We start from the raw sequence: 13,485 nt of genomic DNA on the forward strand, positions 1-13,485 counted from the left end.
GAAGTTTTGAGACAAAAGAAGATGGAGAACTTGTATATGTCGGAGACCAAATTGAACAGTTATTTGGACTAGAGAAAGATACATTGGACGTGTTCTCAATAAGAAATTATTACAAGGTTCTAGGATATGACAACTTGAAGGAGTGCTGGTGGCTAGCTCATGGGAGGCCTTTGAAAACTGGATTGAGAGCATTGTCACATGACAATGAACCTTTGAGTTGATTCAAATTTTGTCACATCATTCACTCATCACAAATCAACTCTGGTAAGGTGGGTGACATATGAATACATACGCTGGCGACTTAACGTGCCACATCAGAATTCTGTTAACGGAACTAGTGACAAGAGCAAACGTGAAGCACAATTCTATATTTTGGGGTGTTAATTTGGTAACTATAAATTTTGAGATCAAAATTGAGGCCCTCGAAAATTTTAGGGGCCAAGATGGGTTCAACTCCAAAAAAAAAAATGAGCCTGGCATTGAGCTTTTTAATCATTAAAACAGTTTATTTAAAAACGAGTGACCAAAAGTATTCCTAAAAACAAAATAAAATCATAAAATCTGATGGTAGATCACAACCACATCCAAAAATAAAAAAATAAATTAACAAACCAACCCAAAAAACGAAAACAAAACCCCCTCTCCGTAGTCTCCAACTACCAACCACACTTGTCTCCGTCTCTTAAGATCTCCCAAATCCCCAACCTCTGGGTTCAAACGGAATCCCCATCCAAGAATATTGTTCTCCATCTTGTTCTTTGTTCTAGTGAGGAAGAAGGATTGGAGGGTTGAAACCCAGGGTTTGAGGCGTTGCAGGCATCACGGCTGTTCAAAGAGTATATCGCCCCTTAACTCATGTCCGCTCTCTACGACGCAAGGGTTGCCTAACTGCCTCCAACCCTTCGCCGCACGGCGGACGTGGCGCTTTGCCTTCTGAAGGCGGCAGCCCCTCTGACCTCCTCTTCCTCGCCGGCGGTGGCCACAACAACCACAACATCCTCTCTTCCCTCTTTGTTTAGTGTCGTATTAGCTCTCCAATTATTAATCTCTTCTTCCTTTCCGCAAAGCAAGAAAAAATAATAAAGATCTCCTATTTTCGATCGGTAATTGGGATTAGGGTTGTGATTTGGGGTTTAGGGTAAGAGAAAGGGTAAAGATGTTGAGCATTAAGAGAGTTGCCACCCTGGTTTCGAATTTTCAGAAAGAGGAGGTTGGGGTGCCTGCTCCACCTTCTGAAGGATGTGGCCGGAATTGCCTCAAGAGCTGTTGCATTCAAGGTATCTTCTTTATTTTTAAAGAAAAAAAATTTAAATTTTTACTTGCATGCATGATATTGTAGATGTATTTTAAGGCTTATTTGTGTGTCTTTTATTTTTGTGTTTAAATTCTGCTGTCTTTTTACTGGTTTACTTATTTGCATGATGTGTTGGATGGTGTATTTTGTGCGATATTTTTTTTTACAGCGGCGAAGCTCCCTTTGTATGCTTTTAAAGAGGTTGAGAAGGTTGGTGGAAAGGACTTGCCACTATGCAAAGAGCAACCTGTCACCTTTTTGGACTCGCTCATTCTTGGGGAGGTAATTATGAATTTTTTATGGTGGCGGATTTGATCAACAAGTTTAACATTTTCATCAGTTTGTTGTTGTATGTATTGTTTATCATGTTATGTGCTTAAGTTTTTATGCTTTGGTGTTGTAGTGGGAAGATCGGATGCAGAGAGGGCTTTTTCGCTATGATGTTACTGCCTGCGAAACTAAGGTCTGATTTCTTGCCCTCTTTATTTGATGTTCTCTAGTTATCTTGATAAACTACTAGCTCTGCACTAGGCTTCATGTGTGGTTTTTTGGGGGTAATTCTGGTGCAGGTGATTCCGGGTGAGTATGGTTTTATTGCCCAGCTGAATGAAGGCCGCCACCTCAAGAAGCGTCCTACTGAGTTCCAAGTTGATAAGGTCCTCCAACCCTTTGATGAGAGCAAATTCAACTTCACCAAAATTGGGCAGGAAGAGGTCCTGTTTCAATTCGAAGCAAGCAGTGATGGCGAAGTCCAATTCTTTCCCAATGCGCCAATTGATGTTGAGAACTCTCCTAGTGTTGTTGCCATCAATGTGAGTTTCTTAAATTTTGTGTTGAAATTTTTTACCTCAAGGGTTCATAGAATAAGTGCTTATATGGGATTATGCTTGATGTGTCTTAACAGGTCAGTCCTATTGAATACGGGCATGTTCTGCTAATTCCTCGCATTTTTGAGTGTTTGCCCCAAAGGATTGATCATGCCAGCTTTCTGCTTGCACTCCACATGGCAGTAGAAGCAGGAAATCCATACTTTCGATTAGGTTACAACAGCCTAGGTGCATTTGCAACTATTAACCATCTTCATTTCCAGGTACTGGTTTCCGAATCTGAATTGCTTGCGATCATATCCTTATTGGCCATGTTGATTATTAGCTTATTGCTCTGTTGTACAATGCTACCTCAGTAATAAAACTTATTTCAATTTTGTGATTGGCATGTTCAGGCTTATTATCTGGCTGTGCCTTTTCCCATTGAGAAGGCCCCTACTAAGAAAATTGCCAAACTAAATCGGGGTGTGAAGATTTCAAAATTGTTGAACTACCCCATCCGAGGCCTTGTGTTTGAGGGTGGTCATTTGCTCAAAGATTTAGCAAACACTGTGTCAGATGCATGCATCTGTCTTCAACACAATAACATACCTTACAATATTCTTATTTCTGATTGTGGTAGACAAGTCTTCCTCTTACCACAGGTAAATTGGCTTTGGAATTTATCTTAAGTTGTTTGAAAATTTAAATTGCACTCGTCAGTTCCATGAACAATATTTGTGACAACTTATCCAAAATGGATGAAACAGTGTTATGCTGAGAAACAAGCTCTTGGAGAAGTGAGTGCCGAGCTTCTCGACACTCAAGTCAACCCTGCTGTGTGGGAAATCAGTGGGCACATGGTGTTGAAGAGGAGGAAGGACTATGAAGAGGCATCTGAAGCCAATGCTTGGCGGCTTCTTGCTGAAGTCTCGCTCTCTGAAGAGAGGTTTCAAGAAGTCAGTTGTCTCATTTTTCAAGCCATGACATCCAGCGAGCTCGAGGTCAAATGCCAATGTGTAGAGGAAGCTGGCTCGAGTCCTTCCCCTGCAATGGTGGCTGGTTCACAAGAGTGTCTTGTTCTCCAGTAGCAATGCTCTTGATGAACAAATCTATATTGATTCTCCAGTATAATACTCCATAGTATGATGTATCAGTTCAAACCAGTACCATCTATGGTGGTGGTTAATAAAGGTTGGAAATATGTCCTGTGCTTTTAAAGGACCTGAAAAATAATGTGGTTTGTATTGGTTTGATGCTGTGTTTCCTTGCTTGGTTATATACTTGTTCTATGTAATGATGTGATGTAACTATGCAATAAGTGGTTGACCTGCCACTTCCTTTCTGTTATGTGAACTTATGTGCAAAATTACGGTTGGTATCTGTATTGTTTTTGGCTGAAACTGATTGCTTTAGGTGATTAGGAAGGTGGAAAACGTGGATAGTGTGTAAAAACTAAAAAGGTGTTTCCCATTATAATAAAGGTGATTTTATGATTGAACCCCTCCCTCTCTCTCTCTCTCTCCCCGGGGGTCTCTCTTTCCTTTTTAATTGTTATTTTATATTTGGTTTAATTATTTTGTTGGTTTTTATAATTTTATCAAGTTTACAATTAGGTTTTTATATTTTATTTTTTTGTTGGATTCTTATATTATTTTTAATTTTGTAATTAATTATTTTTTAGGCTAAAAAATGTTAAGAGTTAATTAAATATGTTTTTTTTAAGCAATTTGAAGGTATTCATAATTAGAAACTTAATTAGATTTTTTATTATATGTATTTTAGAGAAATATTTTGTTAATTTTAACATTTTTTACATGAAAAAGATTAAATTACATAGTTAGAAAATAGTATTGGAATCTAACTAAAAAAAATATAATGATTTAATTATAAATTTGATAAAATTATAAAGATTAATCGAATAATTAATTTTTTTTTTATTTTGATGTAGTATGGTCTATCCGTTTTAGTTAGGAATTGTACGATCTTTTGTTAAAGTGACAAGGGCTGGATTGGTTAGTATATCAAACTTGCATATTCAGCTCAAATTTTTATCCCAACAAAATGAGTTTTTCTTCACTTAATCACTTCTTCTGGAACATTTATACTTGCCAAGCCCGTGATATTACACGCTTTTATATGAAGCCATTCATGGCGTGAGTGCCATTTTATGCATTACATCCATCTCCATTTCAGCAACCAAGTTTCCGACAACTGCTTGGATTTCATAAACCACCACTTAAACATGGTTGACATTTAGGCTGCGTTTGTTTTTAGAGACATGACAGAAACATGACACTGAAACAGAGACAATAAGACGGAGACACTAAAAATTATCTTTTGTGTATTGTGTTTGGATACGATGGACAAGACACTAATGTAATGTCTAGTATTATGTTTAGATACACATGGACAAGACTAAAATATTATATGAAATGACTAAAATAGCCCTGTGATTCCAAATTTTCTACATCAATACAAATTAATTTAATAAAAAATGAGAGTACGACGGAACTTGAAAAAAATATTTGAAGAGGCAAAAAATTTTAATAAAAAAATATATTAGTATTTATATTAAAATAAAATTTATAAATATAATTATTTTATTTTAAAATTTATTATTAATATGTAGGAATACATATGGTTAAGATTAACAAAAAAAATAAATTTGAGTTTGATTAATAAAAAATTTTGTTTAAGTTAATAAGCCAAATTAATTTTTAAAAAAATCCATTTTTACATGAAAAAACAATTAGTTTTTGCATATAAAAATTTATTTTTATTTAAAAAAACTAATTTTTTTTTTATCTAAAATTGATTTTTCTTTATAAAAAACTGATTTTTCTTTAAATTATATTAAATCAATTACAATTTATAAATTATTTTTTAGCATTTTAAAAGATTAATTTTACTTTTGCTAATATTTATCTTTCAAAAGTTTAAAGATTAATTATTTTTGTTATTATTTTTATTACAAATCAAATAATATAATATAAGGTTAAAATGGTATTCACATTTTTCGATTAGGTATTAACGATCAATTTAACAACCAAAAAATTTAGCGACCAAGTTAGTTGCTACTGGAGACCAAAATTATAGGCAATGTATTAGCGATTGATTGTGCAACCGAAACATCCGTCATAATTTATTGATTAATTTAACAACCAATATCCATTTTGCAATCGATTTATTAAAGACCGATTTAGCGACAAATCTTTTTTGCCATTAGTTTAGTAGCTCTTACTTGAAAATCGGTCTCTAAAATCATTTATTGATTATATATTAGCGGTCAAGGTTTTAACAACTAATTAAATCGGTCACTTTTCCGATAGTAGGTGTTTATTTGAAAATTAGGTATCTCAAAATGTGTTCTAACAATTTTTTTGAAAAAAAAAGCTTGGTAAACAAACACATTAACACATTTTGCTACATACAAGTCCAAATACTTAAATTCTTGTTTCATATTTTAAAAAGAATTAAATCATGAATCAACTGTCTTTGTTTGTGCGTTTCAACCGATTTCAAAACTAACCCACACATCAAAATCATATAGTTTTGAGCAAAATGAAGAAAAAAAAGTATGACATGGTTTTGTTTAACATGATTTAAAAAAATAATGATTAAACTTTTCAAATTTCATCATATGAAATTCGCATATAGCTATTTGAAAAAAAAAAATGGTATTCTTCTTTGCGAAAATATTGACATATATAATACTTCTTCAATCGGAAAATTATATATTTCATAAGGTGTATATTATTTTAATTTTGTAGGAGAGAATAGTGTACATTTTATAAATAAAAGCAATGAAAGCGTCATTAAACATCTTATAAAAAAAAAGTGTCATTTACTCAAAAAAATATTTGTCATATAATATTTGTGAAAAATTTTAAAAAGAGAAAAGTTAGTTTTGGACATGAAAAAGAAAAAAAAAAACTTTATGCTATTTCTAGGAGGAAAAGGTATATTTCTTGTAACAAAAGGATATGGTCGGTTGTACTAGTAATGTATAACTCTTTCCTTTTCTTCGTTTAAAGTATTTTGGTTTTTTAGAGATCACTTAAACTCTTTTCATGTGAATTACTATCCACTCCTCGTGAAAGAAGTGAATAAAGATGATAAGCATCACGCAAAAAGGCCATAAAATAAAAAGATTAATAAGCTATAAATTTGAAAAAGAACGCTACTGCATCTTTGAAGACTAATCAGCATATACCAGCTTAATTACTCATAAGGCTCACTTCGATAAAGATACTTAAAATGTCTTTTTTTAAAGATATTTTTTTATTAATTAAAATTTAATACATATAATCGATTAAATTATATTATTTTTATTAAAATTAGATTAGACAAATTAATTTAGCCAAAAAATTGATAAACCAAACTTTAAACCGATTTAAATTAATATTCTTTTTTTATAAAAAATAACTACAATAATCTTATTATAGAAAATAACTAAAATATTCTTATTATATATATTTTTTAATTTTAAAAACCCTAAATTCTAACCCTATAACGACACAGAAAAAAAAGGTTAAAATTTAGAGTTCTCAATATATATATATATAATAAGAATATTTTAGTCATTTCTTATAATAGGGATATTGTATTATTTTTTATAAAAAAATATTAATTTAGACCAGTTCAAAGTGTAATTTATCGATTTTTTGGCCAAATCAATTTATCGGATATAATTTTAATAAAAATAACATAATTTAATAAATTATATGTATTGTATTTTAATTATTTAAAAATATCTTTAAAAAAAGACGTTTTAAGCGTCTTTATCTAAGCGGCTCCTAATCATAATGCATTCATTAAAATGCCAACAAGCATTTTCCAACCACAAGGGTTATATCTACCATGTAAGAAAAATATGATCACCCCAATAACCCCATTAGGTTAGTATTAATATATAAGCTATAATATTCTTATATTGATGTAAATCAAGTTGGGATCATTGAAGCATAAGTTTCTAATTTCTTTCCGCGTGAGAATATCTGCCTCTTAATGGACATATCATATTCCTTTTCATCTATATATATACCTTTCATAATTATGCTATTTTGCAACTTAGATGTTCATGATGGACAAACACAATTTAGCAACATTATTAGTGACATTAATTTTGGGGCTAGCTTTGATCCAAATAGAAGGAAGTTCAATGGCAAACACATTGAACCAAAATGACATCACGAGTGTCTCATCATCACCATGGCTAAAGAAAGTTGTGAAAAGAAGGCATAGTTATTATGGTGGGTGTCGCATGAGACCATGGGTATGCAACAACAATGGAGAGTTTCCACCAAGAAGCACGTGCTGTGGAAACCGTTGTGTGAATGTGGTTTCTGACAGGAACAATTGTGGGGCGTGTGGGATTAGGTGTGCCTTCAATCGGCAATGTTGTTTCGGTTTGTGTAGAGACATCAATTGGAGCATCCTTAATTGTGGCAAATGTGGACATAGATGTCCATATGGAGTGTTATGTGTATTTGGGATGTGTGGCTATGGGGATGCACCAAAGCAAAAACCGCCACTACTACTGGAAAAGGAGAAAATTTAAGTGCTTTTAATTTGCGTCTTTATTTTCTATTTTCTATTTTTAATATTTATTATTTTTAGAATTTTATAAAAAAAAAAACAATAAAATTTTATTTTTTATTTTTATCTTTTTTTCCTCATAAAATTTTAAAATAAAAAAAACATTGAAAAAAAGTAAAAAACACAAGCTAAATGCACTATTAGTTCTTTCCATAATCAAATGGAATTTAGGAGAAAATTTTAGTTGATTATGAAAAGAAATTTGTAGATGGTAGTCAAATACATGAATAAACTATGGACTCAATTAGCGAACATTATTTTTGTGTACCTAAAAAATGTATCATATGATTATAAAAGAGAAGATATGCGATCTATATATGCTATTTAGAAAGCGTGCATACATGTTTAGAAAAGGGGGCATAATTCTTTGTCTTAATACTTAATAGTGTGTTTGGAAAGTATAAATGAAATAGGAAAAAAAAATATTTTCTTAGAAGAATTGAGTTGAACTGAATTCTAGGCACAATTCTCATCTTTAGAAATGAATTGATGAATCACCACATGGTCAACAAGCAGAGGAATTAAGAAAAATTAGGCATTATTATGCTTGAAGGGGATTCCAATAACAATGATCATGATGAGTGGAATCAAGAATAATTTGATAGTCATGCGAAAGAACAAGAAAGAGTAGGAAGTTCGGGTTGGGGCTGAAAGTTGCCTTGTATTGTTATGAGCTCAAATTATGTTTTTTTTTTTTCCCTTCATATTGGCGATTCATAATGTATCTAAGGACAGTAAGAAGGAAGGTCGCATGAATGGTTTTCAATCTCATGGTGGTGTCGAAATTCTTGGCTAATGAGACGGTGGTGAGGGGCATTGAGAGGTGGTGGCTTTCATTTGTGACGAGGAAGGTTGTATAATAAGAAATTTTTTGGAAATAGATTTTTTTTTTTAAATTTTTTTCTCTCTTGTTAAGTGAGATCAAGAAAAAGATATGAGAGAAGATATTAAATAGTACTCTGAACCTGATCTAAAAGCTAAAAATTCTTAATCCACAACAACCAGAGCATTTTCGTGATTCTTATGGCCCAACCTAGACTCATTCTGTGCATGCTCTTTTTTTTTTACCACAACGATCTTTCAAATTCAAAAGATCCTAATTACTTTATAACAAACCCTAAAGTAAGGAATCTGTATCAATCAGAATTCTTCCTACATAAAGAGGAGTTTCAAGCTCTCCCAAATATGAAAACACACCCTAGTTCTCATTTTACCTTGTTGAACTCTCTCTAACTTGAGTATCAGAGTGTCATTGCAGATACCACCTCTTTTATTGGGGCTTGTCTTCAACCATCCTTGTCACTTGGTCGTTGGTCTCTATCAACCCTATCAATAGGATACACACAAACATTAGTGCTATTTGTGAGAACCGTGGCCTTTGATGAGCGATGGATTTAGATCTCAAACATTCTCAAGATCAGTCCAAAGATAATGGAAAACACATCCCTAACAAAACCATAGGGACCTTAATGGTGGGTGTATATCGAGCATAGTGCACATTGAGATAACCCCATGCTAGCAAGAAAACCAAAGTAGGAATACGCTCCAGTCTTCCAATTATAGGCCTTTTGGAGGAACTGAAAAAAATAGTGCTTGTATTGTCCATGAGCTTAGGCATCGAGTACAAAATTTAGAAAGGGGGGTTGCGACACGAGATTGCTACCAACCAGAACCAATTCACAAAGGCTCACACAAGATTGGAACCTCGAAAGTGTTTACATTCTCAATCTCCAACACGACATACAGGCCGATGCATAAGGTGTAACGATGCTAATGATCGCCAAGATCGCTAACACAATGAGAATGGTAGGTCGCTAAGCTAAGTCCCCGAGCTTGGAACAATGAAGCAAGAGAGTGATTACTAGTAGAGAAAAGTAGACAACCTAACCAGCCAGTTATCACGGGAGCTACTCCCATTGATGCTAGAATCCTAAGGGTCTATTTGTCAAAGAATTTTGACAAGCCCATGGACATGCGATACAATGGCATAAAGGATCCTCAAGAGCATATAATGAGATTTGAAGCCAGAATAAATCTTGAAGGGGCTGCCGATGCAGTTCGATGTTGCGCGTCCCCAACCACTCTAGTGATAAAAGGGTTCACCTCCTTTACCCAAGGATTAATTTCAACATTCACGGACATCTCGTAGAAGTGTTTAGTGCAGTTCATGACCCAAATTTTCAAAGCTAAACACCCAATCAACCTCTTAGGAGTCACGCACTGAAGTAGTGATTTCACCAGGAAGTACCTAAATAGATTCAAAGACGAATTCCTCGAGATTGACGGTCTCATAGATTCGGTAGTAAGTTTGTGTTTGACAAACGGACAAACTAATGAAGACTTTGAAAACACTTGACCACCAATCCCATATGAGAATATCTCTAGTGGATACATTAATGACAAAGAAGTTAATCTGGTAGTAGCTGCCGATAAATAGCATGCCGCTAACCAATCGCCTTGCCAAGACGACAACTTTTCATCTCATAAGGAAAGACAAAAGGAGCAAGCACCCAAATCTCCTTGACCACCCCAAACAGATAAGTTCACGAACCACACACCATTAACGACCCCAATCACAGTAGTATATCAACGAATCGCTGATAGAGTCGTCCTTCCGAAACCTAGGCAACACAAGATTAGGACGAAGGTAAACAAAAGCTTGTACTATGACTAACACAAGATTGCTTTGATCTTAAAGATGCTCTGGAACAGGCCATAAAAGAAGAAAACTCATTCATAAAGTTCATACATGAGCCTAAGAGAACTGAGCGAGACAAATTGCCTGACAATAATGAAGGGCATAATCCTAGAGGTGTAAAGCCATATACACAATAAGAACCCGACTTGGATCCCACCATCGTAGTAAATATGGTGATTGGAAGGACTTATTGAAAAAGGACTTAAAGGTCCTTTTAGTGAAAGCTTCAGAAGCTCGAATACCCCTAAAATCACCTTTAGTCCTTAAGATTGCATACACGGCAACCCGGACGAAGATCTCTCGATGGTCATAACATCTAGAGTAGGAATCAGGCTCATCAAACGCATCTTGTTAGACATGAGAACTGATTCAAATATCCTCTTTCGAGATGCTTTTGACACTTTGGGGGTTAAAAGATACAACTCTCGTGAGTTACCAACCTGGAGTCGTTGATTTAGGTGACATTTTCATTAAGCTTGATGATGCCATTAGGCTACCAATCTCCATTGGAACCGATAGTAAAATGAAAGTAGTCACGGCCGAATTCGTGGTTTTAAAAGACTCTATAACCTATAACATCATCTTAGGAAGAAATACTATTAATGATTTTTATGCAGTGGTCTTCGCGAGATACCTAACTATAAAGTATTAGACTGACGATAGGATGATTGGAATGGTACATGAAAACTTTGAGGCTACCTTGGCTTACAATGACACAAGCTTATCTTTGAGGGAGTCATGGGGCACTAATTTAAGAGAGATTGTACAATTGTAGAAAAAAAAAAGGAATCCAATCTCCCGTATCATGAATATGGACTTATAGACTCACATCGAGTCGAGAACTCGTGGGGCCTTTAAATTAATGTAGCACACTCACTCCTGATCCCTTGGGAGGAAAATCTCATATTGCTCCTCCATCGTACCATGCCACAGATAGCTCTATCATCACAGAGCCTTTGAAGGTCACCATTGCTTAAAGGTAAAGGTGTCCTCGTCGCATCGGGCGTGCACCAATGATATTGATCTGGGACGCCCAAGTCGGGGAACACGGGTTTTCGGGAGACAATAGGTTTCAGCCTTCTTCTTGCTATACTTATAATAGGGACACCGCCACTACTATCAGCTTAAACATCTATGCCAACAAAACTCTATTCTACACTAAGGACACAATGAAACAATTTTTTTTATCTAATCTATCAACTAAGTTCACCAACTAAAAAGAAAAAAGGCTTTCGAATCCATAGCTATAGCTCTAGGAGTAGAAACTAGGATTAGTGAAGTATCTTCGAAAGCTAAAAAGCAACCGCAATATGAGTAGAATGATAAAGGGAAAAAAAGGAAGCATACAAGGAAACAATGATGGGCGAGGAAGGAGAATGACAACACAAAAGTGACATCAGCAAGCAACAGCAGGAACCCATCGCAAAACATAAAGGGAAGAAGAAATATGCAATAAAGAAGATAGATTTTCGAAGTTTATATACTTTTTTTCCAAAAAGTGCGAGAGAGGATAAATTGACCAGGGAAAAAAATGGTCATTTTCCATTGTTTGGGAATTAAAACCCCACTCAAGTCAATTGATGTGTCATCTCGAGAAGTGTGAGTAGCAGGCAATGATCAGAAGGTTTAGAAGCATCCAACCGATCACACGACCTTAAGGTATCAAACTTAGTGAAGCTCTACTATCTACATGATGAGTTTTCAAAACGTGACGTTCTCTTAACAGCACGACTCACCACGTTTGAGGACATTGTTCTGGACCTAGGTGAAAGGCCCAAAATTCTTAACCCACATCAATCAAAACATTCTCGTGGCCTTTACGGACCATTCCGGACTCACTCTGCGCATGTTCTGCTTTTTCATTACAGTAATCTTTCAAATTCAAATTTAAAAGATCATAACTACCTTATAACAAACTCCAAATCAAAGAATCCATATCAGAATTCTCTTTATATAAAAAAGAGATTTCAGCTCTCTATTAAGAGGATACACATAAACAAATGATAAAAATATGAGAAAATTCATTCTCATTTTTCGTTTTTCAATTTTTGAGATTATAAATATGAGAATATAATTAGAATTGATCCAATTTTCTTTGAGAATCTTGGAAGGAATTGAATCTTTTGTGAACTGAATTTCAAATAATATTTTTATACTAAAGCACCGAAAAGAATTTTGATTCTTAAAAAGAATCCCAAGGTTTCCCAACCCGTTGTAACCTGTAAGAGGGTTGATGAAAGCATAGACATTGTGTGAGAAAGTGATGGAAACAATGGATGGTGGATCTTAGTTTTTTTTTTGGTGTCTCACAATGCATCTTAGTTATATTTACATTAAATGGACCGTAAATATTATTGTGATTTTTTTGGACTGGAAATATTATTGTGATTTATTATTTCATTTATGATTGTACACAAATAATGGTTGTACGCAATTTTTGTTTTTGTTCAGAGGTTGTACACATATGGTAGAAGAAGTAATGATGGAATGGTGGACGAATCACTAGAGGATTTAGGAGCCCATTAAAAAGTGGCCCAGACTCTTTATGATGAACAGAAACACACATGAACAAAATCGAAGAAGAGTTCCTTACCAAAAAAAAAAAATGAAGAAGAGTTAGCCCAAATTTAATTTAAATTAAAAAAAAAAACATAGATTAATATAGACTACAACTAACTTATTAATCCATTTAAATAAGTTTGAGAGTTCTAATATTATTTTGTATATTTAACAATTTATTGATTAAGTTCAAATCTTTAATAGAATTTTAATTCACAATAAATTAATTATTGATTTATCGAAAAATAATTTTTTTTATATTAACATAATAATTAGTTTATTAATTTATTTATACAAGTAGTAAGAGTTCAAATATTATTTTGTATATATAATATGTAATCATTTTTTATCTAACTTAAACTTTTAAATAAAATTTTAATTTGTAATGAATTAATTATTGATTTGTCAAGTTCAGAAAAAAAAAAAACTACTTTCACAAAAATGACAAATGGAGCTTTGGTGCTCCAAGAGTAATACGGAGCACCAAATCGGTCGCCCCTCTGACGGCGCTGCCACTACCACTGTCA

The 13,485-nt window shown here is 33.9% G+C and overlaps 1 protein-coding gene across 1 annotated transcript; it reads left to right on the top strand.

The window, feature by feature from the left end:
* The first annotated feature begins 423 nt into the window (after window positions 1–423).
* On the top strand, window positions 424–3,601 carry LOC112720253 (GDP-L-galactose phosphorylase 1). The gene is made up of 7 exons (XM_025771126.3): window positions 424–1,277; window positions 1,464–1,576; window positions 1,698–1,757; window positions 1,864–2,106; window positions 2,199–2,384; window positions 2,517–2,765; window positions 2,871–3,601. Exons 1-7 carry the CDS (start codon window positions 1,157–1,159, stop codon window positions 3,189–3,191), a joined length of 1,293 nt encoding a protein of 430 aa, XP_025626911.1. The 5' UTR covers window positions 424–1,156; the 3' UTR covers window positions 3,192–3,601.
* Window positions 3,602–13,485: the final 9,884 nt, after the last annotated feature.

This window comes from Arachis hypogaea, chromosome 11 (genome assembly GCF_003086295.3).
Source record: "Arachis hypogaea cultivar Tifrunner chromosome 11, arahy.Tifrunner.gnm2.J5K5, whole genome shotgun sequence".
NCBI lineage: Eukaryota > Viridiplantae > Streptophyta > Magnoliopsida > Fabales > Fabaceae > Arachis > Arachis hypogaea.

Bases quoted from the DNA above. Each gene is read 5' to 3' on its own strand.
- LOC112720253 (XM_025771126.3), top strand. From the start codon at position 1,157: ATGTTGAGCATTAAGAGAGTTGCCACCCTGGTTTCGAATTTTCAGAAA. The intron at 1,577-1,697 runs GTAATTATGAAT...TTGGTGTTGTAG, and splicing joins ACTCGCTCATTCTTGGGGAG to TGGGAAGATCGGATGCAGAG. The intron at 2,385-2,516 runs GTACTGGTTTCC...TGGCATGTTCAG, and splicing joins TTAACCATCTTCATTTCCAG to GCTTATTATCTGGCTGTGCC.